At 45.0% G+C, this 13,591-nt stretch overlaps 1 protein-coding gene across 1 annotated transcript in view; it reads right to left on the bottom strand.

Annotated features, from left to right (window-relative positions):
- Positions 1 to 13,591, bottom strand: part of MUC13 (mucin 13, cell surface associated) — a gene marked incomplete at its 5' end in the record, with an annotated part of 45,463 nt that overhangs the window by 13,645 nt on the left and 18,227 nt on the right. Inside the window, 4 exons of the mRNA XM_081085979.1 lie at positions 305 to 411; positions 2,942 to 3,055; positions 6,913 to 7,206; positions 7,265 to 7,548. Coding sequence (XP_080942105.1) covers positions 305 to 411; positions 2,942 to 3,055; positions 6,913 to 7,206; positions 7,265 to 7,548 — 799 coding nt within the window. The remainder of the gene's footprint in view (positions 1 to 304; positions 412 to 2,941; positions 3,056 to 6,912; positions 7,207 to 7,264; positions 7,549 to 13,591) is intronic.

The raw sequence follows: 13,591 nt of genomic DNA, 5'->3' as shown, positions 1-13,591 counted from the left end.
TTTAAAGGTTTTCTGTTCAATTCTGTGGAAATAATTCATTTTAAAACATCATTATATTTACCTGCTCATTTGAAAACATTCTAAGAGCTTATGTAACGACCGGAGTGGCATGGCTGGGGCGAGGACCATGGGGAGGCCCAGTGCCCGAGGAAGGTTCCAGGGACTCAGGCCAGCTGCTGTTCACCGACCAGTCAGAGTGCATTTCGCTGCTTGAACGACTACTGGGACAGCTGTTCCACCTGAGTATCAGCCCTCTGCTCTGCGACTCAGTGTTATAGAGGAAGGAAGGTTGGAAAATACTTACAAATTTTCTAATTTGCATGTATAACTTTTCATAGGCCGGCGACTTTTCATCTTCCAAGCCAGTTGTTTCTGATACCTTTACTTTAATTGTTCCAGGGAAAACCTTTCCTGAAATTCAAGCAGAATCTTTCTGTAATGTTTAATTTAAAGAGGGTCATTTTCATGTTGTTTAAAAACATACTTTAAAAGAATTCTAAGCATTATATGATGCTGTGACAGGAAGCCTGGAAATGCGATAAATGTTACCCCAAATCCCACCCAGCCTAACACAGCCATTTCCATTTTGGTATAAGGTATCCCCAACTTTTCAAAAGTGCACTTCATGCCACGTCACTTTGACGAAAGGTCTACATCAGGACCTGTTTCATGAACCAAAAAAAACCCTGAGGATTTTTGCTTTTATAAAAAAAGGTGAAAATCAAAAATAGTGTTCAGCATTGTAAGTAATTAATTAATTTTTTAATCCTCACCCGAGGGTATTTCTTTTCCATTGATTTTTAGAGAGAGAGAAAAGGAGAGGGAGAGACACAGAGAGAGAAACATCGATGTGAGAGAGACACACATCGGTTCGGAGCTGGGGGATCAAGCCTGCAACCCAGGTATGTGGCCTTGATTGGAATCAAACCTGTGACCCTTCAGTCCACGGGCCGGTGCTCTAACCACTGAGCAAACCATCAGCATTCAGCATTTTGCAGCAAGCTGCTATAGAGGCAGCTCACACCCTGAGCAGTGAGAGTGGCCCACCAGCTCCTTCCCTAGAAACACCCCTCAGCATCCCAGCACCCAACAGGCATAGCTGTGCAGTGTGTCTGCGCTTTATCTCTGTGTATTTTGTGCTTTGTTAGCAGGATGTCTCCTAAGGTAATTGCTTCTTCATTTTACACCATTTCGGTGTACAAAAGGTTTTAGTGGAAAACTCTGCTTTCAGATATCGGGGAAATCTATATTTCCCCCAGTTCCTTTTTTTCCTATGCATAGTTTATATCATTATAATTCCAAGTTTATAGAGTTAATCTTCTTTACTTATATATACTAATAAAGGGTAATATGCTAATTGGACCAGGTCCACCAGACATATTCAACTTCCTTCCAAACAAAGCCATGGTGGTGGGAGCCGAGGCAGAGGTGGTTAGGGGGTGATCAGGCTGGCAGGGGAGCAAGCAGTTAGGGAGCAATAAGGCCTGCAGGGGAGCAAGCAGTTAGGGGGCAACCAGGCCAGCAGGGGGCCAGTTAGGGGGTGATCAGGCCAGCAGAGGACGAATTAGGGGGTGATCAGGCTGGCAGGCAGAGGTGGTTAGGGATGATCAGGCAGGCAGGCAGGCAAGTGGTTAGGAGCCAGCGGTCCCAGATTGTGAGAGGGACATCCAAGATTAGAGAGAATGCAGGCCGGGCTGACGGACCCCCCCCCCCCTGCATGAATTTTGTGCACTGAGCCTCTAGTTATCAAATAATAAGCATTTTAAACATTTTCCAAAGTCATTACCTGGTCTTTATAGCTATTATTTTTTAAAGCTGCATAGTATTCTGTGAAATATATGTTCCCTTCATTGATGTAGTCATTTTTGTTTTTTAGCACTTCTAATTATTTAAAAGGGGGGAGGTTGCAATGAACATATTCATGCCCATGCCTCTCTATATTTGGGGTCATTGGCTTAGAGATAATCCCTAGAAACAAGATTATTAGCACGAAAAATAACATCCTTTCGACTTTTGAAATACCTCTAATCCCTGTGGCCAATACTATGCATTTGTTTTCTATACAATTGATCTACTCTGGCAAGGGGGGGATTTCTCATTCATGAAAAATAGACGTTTATTACAGGAAACAGCCTGGGAAACTTCATACACCCAGCTGATCTAACCAAAAAGGTGTTACGTCAAGTTTATGGCTGTTTGCTCTAGTGTCCATTTCTAGACCCGAGAAGCTCTGAAGTCTCTAAAAATGGGGTTTGCTATTATGGAGCCAGCAAATCCTATGGCAGAGAACCAACCAGGCCTGTCTGAACACGTGGTCTTAGGCACTTCCCCTCATTCTGCCGCAGGGTCCCCACAGGCCAGCACTACTTTGTGCAGTTGTTGTACCTTTTCAGGGCCTTCGACACCTGTCATTCCCATTGTGTCCGCATGGCACTGTTCCCTTGGACAGGAAAAGTGAAGGGACACATCCACTCCCAGACCTCAGGACCAGCCCACCAACCTGACTGCCCATTTCCTCCCACACTTGGTTCCACGGAGACAAAGGCAGGAGCCATCTTTGTAGTTTACTGGCTTTTGTTGCCTCCAAATGTTCCTCTTCCTCTCGTATCCTGGAAGCTCTCTTGCCATTATTTTAAGTTTTCGATTCCACTTTAATTAATTAATTAATTAATTAATTAATTTACTATATTTTTATTGACTTCAGAGAGGAAGGGAGAAGAAGAGAGAGATAGAAACATCAATGATGAGAGGGAATCATGGATTGGCTGCCTCCTGCACGTTGGGCCAAGCCCGCAACCCAGGCATGTGCCCTTGATCAGAATCGAACCTGGGACCCTTGGGTCCGCAGGCCAAGGGTCTATCCACTGAGCCAAACTGGCTAGGGCCTATTCCACTTTAGGTATGAGGTACAGCTCTCCATGGTTCATCCTTTATAACTCACCTTTATTGCATTTGGAAGAATTATAGTAATACCCATCAATACACAGGCAAAAGTATGAGTTATTCAGACCCACACACGAAGCATCACTGCCACAGGAATCTTCTTTGCAAAGTCCTGAGATGGAATAGAAAGAGGTGAAAAATCCACAGAACAACAAATAACACCCAGAAACATACTTTTACATTTTCATGCCTCCCTCCTGGGAACCTTCTATTCCTTGGTTGTGTTATTCCAGGGCACACCCTGAGAGGAGTCAGAAACAAATACATATTTTCTTATGTGTCTAGGGAGCTTGTTGCTGAAAGTCTGAAACAGGCGCTTGTGAACAGTAAAGGTCAGAGCTTGGTGGCAAGACTGTGCTCAGAGCAGTCTTCTAATTCCCAGGAGCCAGGAATCCCTGCACCTCAAGGAACCTCAGGAACCTTGGTGTCTGACCCTCTAACACCAGATAGGGCTCCCCAAACTATTTTATAGAAATCATCATATTTTTAAAAGTGCATTTTATTTTTCCATCACCATTTATCTCTATGTTCTCTCCCACCCCCACCCCCACCCCCACCGGCAATCACCACACTGTTGTCCATGTCCATGAGTTGTCTCTCTCTCTCTCTCTCCCTCTCTTTCTTTTTTGCTCAATCCCTTCAACACCCTTCCACCCCAGCTGTCTGCCTACTCTCTATCTATGAGTCTGGCTCTAGTCTGCTTGGTAGTTCAGTTTGTTAATTCAAGTCAAAATATGAGTGAAATCATGTGCTACTTGTCTTTCTCTGGCTGTCTTATTTCACTTAGCATAAGGTTCTCCAAGTCCATCCCTGCTGTCAAAAAGGGTGAAATTTTCTTCCTTTGTACAGCAGAGTAGTATTCCATTGTGTAAATGTACCACAGCTTTTTTATCCACTCATCTACTGATGGGCACTTGAGCTGTTTCCAGGTCTCAGCTATTGTAAATAAAGCTGTTATGAACATGGGGTACATATCTTCTTTCAAATTACAGAAAGAATATATTTTAAGGAAGGTATAAGTAACTGTATTATAGGGATGAACAGGCAAGAAGCTCCAAAAAGAAACTAGATGCTATCTTCTGGTTAGCATACATGATATACAGATCCATAATGTGCCGGAGACCAGCTCCAGCATGTCATAATTTCAAGAGTTTCATCAAAAGGTTGATGAGACTTGGGGACTCAACAGGGTTGAGTCACAAATGTAGTCAGTCACCTGTTGGAACTGGCTGAAGGCATTTCCCCAAACCCGAATAGGAAACTGATTGTGGCTGCCAGACAGCTAAAAGGCATTTTAATCTACATGTTATTGCCTCCTACTGGCCAAACACCTGAACAGCCGTAGGCTCCATTCTGACATGGACTCTGTACTAAACCCTGACCCTTTGAATTTGTATATCTCTGCCTCGCCTCAGGACAAGTTATGTTAATAAAAAGCACGGGGTCCTGGGGAAGGAGAGAACCTAAGACCTTAGACTTAAGATCTTGGATCTTAGCTCCTTTAGCTAAGCTCCTCTGACCCCCAATGCCTTTCAAAATTATATCTCGTCTCCGGACTCTTTATTAGTCTCTGGATTCCTAAAACATCTACACACAGCCTTCTCCAGATTCCTGAACCCTTCTTGATGCTGGGACAAGAACCCCGGCAATAATGAAAAGGAAGGAATGGTAAGGGGAGAATGTGGATTAAGTCAGTGACCATTCTAAGAGGAATCGATGAAATGACACTCCACCCTCTGGCTTTCTGAGTGGATGACTTGAATAAACGGTTAGGATAATATTGCAGTTGTTTTCTGCACTGCTGGCTGGGACCCCAGACCAGGCAGGGTGAGGCAACTTTTTTTATCTCCAGAGGTCAGATGGGATCCAAGGAAGAAAGTTAGGTCAGTGGCCAAATGATGATCTTGGCTGGCCATTTTATTCATCTCTTCAAATGAAATGATTCTGAATAAATTAAGTGTCTGACAACCTTCAGAGTTGTCTGATCGCTTATGAGCCTTTAGGTGGATATAGCTTTTTTTTTTTTTTTAAATATATTTTATTGATTTTTTACAGAGAAGAAGGGAGAGAGATAGAGAGTTAGAAACATCGATGAGAGAGAAACATCGATCAGCTGCCTCCTGCACATCCCCTACTGGGGATATGTGCGCAACCCAGGTACATGCCCTTGACCGGAATCGAACCCGGGACCCTTCAGTCTGCAGGCCGACGCTCTATCCACTGAGCCAAACCGGTTTTGGCAAGATATAGCTTTTTTTTTTAAAAAAAATCTACATATAAGGTACAATGTGTATAACATGCTCTTTTTTTGTGATTAAAAGGGGGAATGCACACCCAGCCGGTGTGGCTCAGTGGTTGAGCATCCACGCATGAACTAAGAGGCCACTGGTTAGATGCCCTGGGTCAGGGTACATTCCTGGATTGCAGGCTCCATCCCCAGTATGGGGGACACGGGAGGGAGCTGATTGATGATTCCTTCACATCATTGATGTTTCTATCTATCTCTCCCTCTCCCTTTCTCTCTCTCTCTCTCTCTCTCAAATTAATAAAAACATATGAAAAAAAGGGGGAGAATACACAAAAACACACAAATATGTATGTTTATATTTATATAGATTATCTATGGAGGAGACACAAGAAATTGGCTGTAGAACTGGCCTCTGGGGAAGGAAACTAGAAACCTGGATCCTAAGGATTTAGGACGGGAGGGAGATTTAGTTTTTACTGACCATGCTTTTACCCTGTCTAAGCTTCTTTTTCCACAACTAGTGGCCCCTCCAAACACGAAAGTCTGGGAGCCAGGTCGTGCATAAAGGCTCCATTTGCTTAATCACCGTTTTTTTTTGGATCTACCAGAGAACACTGGGAAAGCCGAAGGACGTGAGTGTAGGGAGACTCAGCTTGTTCTGTGACCTCGGGTAAGTGGCTGCCCCCTCGAGGCCTCTGTTTCCCTATCTGAGAGCAACAGGGTTTATCCAGACCCTTCAAGCCTAGGTTTGAGGATTCTTTTAGACCAGGGGCTGACAAACGATGACTCATGAGCCAAATCTGGTCAATCTTCTGTTCTTATAGAGTTTTATTGGTGCACTGCCAGGCTCATTCCTTTGTATAGTGACTATAACTGCTTCTATGTCAAAATGGCAGAGTGGAGTAGTTGCAAGGAAGACCCTGTTGTGACCCACAAAATGTAAAATACTTACTAGTTTGCCTTTATCGATAAAGTCTGCTCACCCCTATGCTGGACCAAGCTTTGGGAAATGAGTCAGGTGGTTTGTTTCAATAACTTTGGCTTGAGGTCAACTCTTAGACAGTATTCCCAGCACACCTGGCCTTTGGACAATGGTCCCGGTCATGTCTAGGGCTGTGTGAGCACTGCTGTTGCTTGGCTTTTTATCCCTCGGGCTCAAATTCCACAAATTGGCTCAAACTCCTGATTATGATTGGCCACCATCATAACCTGTCCTATTTTTCAATAACACCTGAGAAGGAATAAGGGTAGAGCTGACTCCTTCCTTAGATAAAGGAGCTAGACCAGGGTTGCGGGGGTAGGGGGATGGGGTGGGAGTGGGGAGGTTAGAGGGAAGGGAGAGAGTGTGAAGCATTGGTGCTTATTTGGACCTGGCCTTCACAGAGAAGCTGAAACTATTTTTGAAAACCCCTAGGGATGGGGCAGTTAGAGAAATGCCTTTCATAAAGTCTAAGTTTATAAAAATATTCCACATCTGGCAAATAGCTTGAGGTAGGATGGGCAGTAAGGAAAGGAGAACAGAAGGGAACTGTGGGTAATTTTTTAGGGCCTCGGCCATCACTACTAGCTGCTGTGACTCAGACTTTTGAATTCCAAGGGTTCTTATCCAAGGAAAGCTTGAGTCTCTATAACCACTTCCCTATCCCAGCAGAACATACTTGCCTGCCACCCTTCACAATGCTGACTCCTCAGTGAGGTGTCTTTGAAGGAGTTGCTCTTACCTGGTGAAATGACACTGCTGGAAGTAGGTGCTATCGCGGTGGTGTTAGTGGTTACAGGAGCAGCGGTGATGGTAGTGTTTGCGAGAGCTGCAGTGGTGTTAGTGGTTGCAGGAGTTGGGATGGTGGTAGTGGCAGCAGGAGTTGGGGTGGTGGTAGTGGCAGCGGGAGTTGGGGTGGTGGTAGTGGCTGCGGGAGTTGGGGTGGTGGTAGTGGCAGCGGGAGTTGGGGTGGTGGTAGTGGCTGCGGGAGTTGGGGTGGTGGTAGTGGCTGCGGGAGTTGGGGTGGTGGTAGTGGCTGCGGGAGTTGGGGTGGTGGTAGTGGCAGCGGGAGTTGGGGTGGTGGTAGTGGCAGCGGGAGTTGGGGTGGTGGTAGTGGCAGCGGGAGTTGGGGTGGTGGTAGTGGCTGCGGGAGTTGGGGTGGTGGTAGTGGCAGCGGGAGTTGGGGTGGTGGTAGTGGCTGCGGGAGTTGGGGTGGTGGTAGTGGCAGCGGGAGTTGGGGTGGTGGTAGTGGCAGCGGGAGTTGGGGTGGTGGTAGTGGCTGCGGGAGTTGGGGTGGTGGTAGTGGCTGCGGGAGTTGGGGTGGTGGTAGTGGTTGCGGGAGCTATGGTGGTGGCAGTGGTTGTATCTTGGCTGATGGCTGAAAGAACAAAGATGCCAAGTTTCAGAAGGCAGAACATTAACTATATAATGACTGTTGCTATCTATATATACACTAGAGGCCCGGTGCACAAAATTTGTGCATGGGGGGAAGGGTGTCCCTCCGCCCGGCCTGCCCCCTCTCACAGTCCAGCAGCCCTCAGGGGCAGGAGGCAGGAGACCTGGTGATCAGGGGAAGGTGACGCCCCATCACACCTCTGCTGCTGCCACTGCCGGCAGCGCAAGCCTCAGCCGGCCCTGGTTACCTGAGCCTCAGGTGGTCTTAGGTGGCTGGGCAGCCGCCATCCAAGGCTTGCCTGTGCCTTGGGCTGGCCCTGGAAGACTGAGGGGACTGGGCACCGCCATCTTGTGGCTGTGGGTGCCACCATCTTTGAGGACATGGCAGTCAATTAGCATATTCCCTCCTTATTGGCTGTGAGCACCGCCATCTTTGCAATGGTGTAAGGGTCAATTAGCATATTCCCTCTTTATTAGATAGGACTAGTAAAAGTCTAAGTGACCTTTCAATTGTTCGACAGTAGCTGTACGCTCACTGACCACCCGAGGGCAGATGCTCAACACACAGGCATGGAAACATGGAACAGACTGATGAATCTCAGAGGGAAGTGGGGAGGAGGAAGGGCAGGAAGAGATTAACCAAAGATCATATATGCATACTAGAGGCCCAGTGCATGGATTCATTCACCAGTGTGGTCCCTCGGCCTGGCCTGCGGGGATCGGGCTAAATCTGTGCACCAAGCCTCCTACATACCCTGAGGGGTCCTGGATTGTGAGAGGGCACAGGCCAGGCTGAGGAACCCATTGGTGCACAAATCTGTGCACAGGGTCTCTAGTTATTTAATACAACAGTTGACCCTTGAACGACACAGGTTTGAACTGCCTGAGTTCAAATTATACTCGAATTTTAAAAGTCAAACCTGTGTTGTCAAGGGTCAGCTGTAATTAGTACCCAATTATTTTTTTTCTGAAAAATAAATGCAAGAGGTGCTTGAATAATGTTGTTTCATTCAACATTTTTTTGCAATAACGTTGATGAGATGTAGGAACTTAACTTCTGTTTGCATCAATTAGCCTATGTAAAACTGGTTTCAATATACATCATTTTGCTTTAAGTTGCAGAACCTATTGACAAGGTGAGGACTTACTATTTAGTTGACAACATTAAAAACGAAAATATATGACTTCTTCAAAACACACACACAAACTCACATTAAATTAAGTTAAAAACTAAACAGATAAAACTGGGGAAATGTTATTAAAATATGACAGAGTTCATGAATACCAAGGAGTAATATCATTTATGCCTGTAGTTGTAGAACTGTCAATCTGTCACCAGGTGGCGCTGTTACAACCGGGAAATGGACTTCTTTGTCTTTTCACAGTTTACGACAGTGGTTCTCAACCTTCCTAATGCCGTGACCTTTTAATACAGTTCCTCATGTTGTGGTGACCCCAACCATAAAATTATTTTCGTTGCTACTTCATAACTGTAATTTTGCTACTGTTATGAATCGTAATGTAAATATCTGATATGCAGGATGTATTTAGGTGACCCCTGTGAAAGGGTCGTTCGACCCCCAAAGGGGTCAAGACCCACAGGTTGAGAACCGCTGGTTTAAGGCAATTGTCCCAATTTATCATTACATGGCAAAGCTGTTGACAGGTATGAGAGAAGGGGAGGAGTGTGTTTAAAGAATGATGAAATAAAAAACTTCATTAAGTGTCTATTAAAACTCCAAAAATTCCAGACACATGAACTTTTTAAAGAGTAAGATGAACAGAGATGATCTTTGCCCTAAGGGCTATGGTGATCATCAAAGTTGTCTTTTTTTAAAAAAAAACTCTTAGACACCTTTGGACATATGGGTTAGTACAGTGGTTCTCAACCTGTGGGTCATGACCCCGTTGGGGGTCGAACGACCCTTTCACAGGGGTCGCCTAAGACCATCGGAAAACACATATATAATTACATATTGTCTTTGTGATTAATCACTATGCTTTAATTATGTTCAATTTGTAACAATGAAAATACATCCTGCATATCAGATATTTACATTACGATTCATAACAGTAGCAAAATTACAGTTTTGAAGTAGCAACGAAAATAATTGTATGGTTGGGGGTCACCACCACATGAGGAACTGTATTAAAGGGTCGCGGCATTAGGAAGGTTAAGAACCACTGGGTGAGTAAATGCTTAGTGATCCATTGATCAGTTTTCTAGAACCCTTAATTGTCTTTAGAACTCTGACATTGATAATCGGTTAAACACATGATTAAAAGAAAAAGTTTTAGAGAAAAAGCAATCCTAAACCCTCGAGTATAGAAAACTGCTGAGAGTCTCCCTGATTCCCCCTGGGTCTGTGGATCCCCAGACGGCAGAATCTGGCTCTTCTCCTTGATGGGGCCCAGGTTAGTGACTCCTAGGTGTTGAGGAGATAAGCAATTGCTCTTCCAGGGGCCAGAAAATGGCCCACCAGCCAGTCATGGTGACTGCTGCTACTCCTGTTCCTACTGTTCTCATTCATCAACGGCTTATCCCGTGCCTGACAGGACCTGGGACGGAGATATGAGAGACACATTTGATAGAAGAGTGCACCAATACTTAGAGGGATTAAGAGATTTACCAGGGGCTAAACATTTAATTCCCACATGTAAGGGGGCAAAAAACTCTTGATGCCAGAAGCAGGGATTAAACCTGCTTCCTGCACTGCACTGGGACCCAAATGACATCTGGGGGCCAAAAGGAAGGGCACTGGACCCTGGGAACCTAAGTCACTCTTCTCTGGCCTTGGGAATATCTCTGGTTTACTGAACCCCAAATCTTAGTCCAGAGGTCTCCGTACTACTGCTCTATCTTCCTTCACCACAGACTGAAATGCCTTGTGTCTTCATACTTGGAGAGGAAATTTCATCCACAGAATAATCCATCTATGGGGCATCACTGAAGCCTGTTGGTTCTATCGCAAAGACAACAAACATGATTAAAATAATTTAAAAAACTTAAATGTTCCTTACCTGAAATTACAATAAGGAGGGTGAGAAGACGGAGGTGAGCGAAGGCTTTCATTTTAGATCTTCTTGCCAGGTAACCCAAGGAGGAAATGATCTTCCCCCAACTGCCTTCTGATTTAACTCTCTTTCAGGTACAAAGTCCAGCCATTAACTGACGTCAAATGAGCCAAAAGCAATTACTCGCTAGGGTTTGGTCATATACCATAGGTCTCAGATGAGCTTCTGAGATGGAAGAGATGAACCTGGCCTCATGAACTATTTTTCTATCTCATGGTCCAAAATAACTCAGGACAGTTGGGATGGTTGCGGGGGAGGGGGGAGCCTCCTACCTTATGATGAAGCCATTTTGCTCCCAAGTATTTACCCAAGAGAAATGAAAGCATACATCCACACAAAGATGTCTACATGAATATAAAGAGATATGTATCTCTATATCCCAAACGTCCCCAAGCTACCACCTTTTAGGAGGTCACCATTTCTTAAAATACCCAATGGTACAGCCTGGCTTTACTCACCCCATGTGGGTGCAGGAGATCCATTTTCTCCCCCCAGTAGTTTTGAGAATCCCTGAGGAGTACTTCCACGTTTCCCCAGCCTGTTTGTCGCTTAGCTCTTGTCACCTTTTGGTGTGGATCAGCGCTCTGGGCCCCCCTGATGGTCACGCTGAGCAACTTTGAAATCATGTCTGCAAGTGCCCACTGTTCTCCACAGATCACTCTACCTGCACAGAGCCCGCCCCCCACCCCCGCCCCTATTAATCCTCAAACATTGTGAATATCAACTTGTAGCATTTAACCTACGTTTACCAAAGGCTTGTGGGTGGCAGGTCAAGGAGGGGGAAATACAATGTAGAAAAGGGGAAAATTTTAAGCAGATGAGTTTATTTTCTCTTCATTCCTGGTTGTTCACTGCTCAAGTTGCTGCCTCCTGGGTCCTGTACTGACAGCTGCTCCTCAGCCCCTGGCCTCTCACAGCATTTCAGGAACCAGCTTTATCAGTTGGATGAGGGTCTGCTTAGTCCAGGCCTTCCTCCTGAAAATCCAGAACCACTACCCCCTGGGGGTAGCCCAGGCCTGAGGAATGGACCCAATATCACCTTGTTTTTGCCCTGACCTTGTAAACACATTTTTTATATTATTACACTAGAGGCCTGGTGCACAAAATCCGTGCACTGGGGGGGGGGGTGTCCCTCAGCCTGGCCTGCGCCCTCTCGCAGTCTGGGAGCCCATGGGGGATGTCTGACTGATGGCTTAGGCCTGAGGTTAGTTGGACATCCTTAGTGCTGCTGCAGAGGTGGGAGAGGCTCCCGCCACCGCCGCTGTGCTCACCAGCTGTGAGCCTGGCTTCTGGCTCAGTGGCGTGTCCTCTGTAGGAGCACACTGACCACCAGGGGGCAGCTCCTGTGTTGAGCATCTTCCCCCTGGTGGTCAGTGCATGTCATAGCAAGTGGTTGAGCGTAGCATTTCATTAGCATATTATGCTTTGATTGGTTGAACAGACAACCAGACGACCGGATACTTAGCATATTAGGTTTTTATTATACAGGATAGGAGGCTAGTTTCTTCTTGTCCCAAAAGTCTCCATTTAACAATGGGATTTGGGGTTGGCTCTTATAATGCTAAGAGGCTCATTTACATATTTTCCCCATGCAAGACATCTCTTGGGCCCATGTTTTGTGCTGTTATTCTCAACTTGAGTGACTCCTGGCACCAGGAGTTAAACAAAAACCTTATTTTAAAAAATCCTTTTCTCTTTTCCTTTGAAACTCATTTCTTTTTTAAAATTTTTAAAAATATATTTTATTGATTTTTTACAGAGAGTAAGGGAGAGGGATAGATAGTTAGAAACATCGATGAGCGAGAAACATCGATCAGCTGCCTCCTGCATGCCCCCTACTGGGAATGTGCCTGCAGCCAAGGTACATGCCCTTGACTGGAATTGAACCCAGGACCCTTGAGTCCGCAGGCTGATGCTCCATCCACTGAGCTAAACCGGTTAGGGCGAAACTCATTTCTTGAGGTAGGTATAATTTTTTTTGAGGCAGGTATAATTTTCCATAATAAGTAAATCTATTTAAATTGTAAAATCCCATGAGTTTGATAGATGCACATACATCTGAAGCCACCATCACGCTCAAGATGCAGAACATTTCTATTGTACCCTGACATTTTCTCTTCCCCTTCACAGTCCATTCCTCTCTCCACCCCCAACTCCAGGCAACATTGATCTGCTTTTTGTCACTAGAGAGCAGTTGACTTTTTCTAGAATTGTAAAACAATGGAGTCATATGGTATGTACTATATGTCTGGCGTCTCCCCCTCAGTATAATGATTTTGAAAAATTCTTCCATGTTACTGTGTGTATCAGCCCTTCTTTCTTTCCTTCCCTCATCCATTCTTCTCTTCCTTCTTCCTTCCTTCCTTCCTTCCTTCCTTCCTTCCTTCCTTCCTTCCTTCCTTTCTTCCTCCCTTCCTTCCTTCCTCCCTTCCTTCCTTCCTTCCTCCTCTCTTCCACCTTCCTTTCCTTTCTTTCTTTTATAACTTTATTGACATAAAATGTATGTGTAATAAACTGCATATATTTAAAGTGTTGGCATGTGCATACACCTATGAAATTATCACTGTAATCAAGTTCTCAAACATCCTAATGATCCCCTGAGCGTTCTTGGGTCCATCCTTCCCCACACATCCTGTCTGAGGGAACCACCCATCTGGTTTCTGTCATGATGGGTTGGTTTGCATTTTCAGAATTTTATATAAATGCAATTGCACAGATGTACTGGGTTTGGGGGTTCTTACTGTTTGACCTGGCTTCTTTAGCTCAGCATGATTATTTTAAGATTCATTCATGTTGAATATATTAATAGGTTTTTTTCTTATTTCTTAATAGTAATAATAGATATGTTGGATGTACCATGGTTTATCTATTCACTTGTTGATGGACATTTGAGTTGTTTCCTTCTTGACTATTACAAAATAAAGGTGTTATGAATACTCATGTACACATCT

This window comes from Myotis nattereri (assembly GCF_964212035.1).
Source record: "Myotis nattereri genome assembly, chromosome: 3".
NCBI lineage: Eukaryota > Metazoa > Chordata > Mammalia > Chiroptera > Vespertilionidae > Myotis > Myotis nattereri.
Note: the sequence above shows the minus strand (reverse complement) of the source record. Positions and strands in the feature narration are given on the sequence as shown.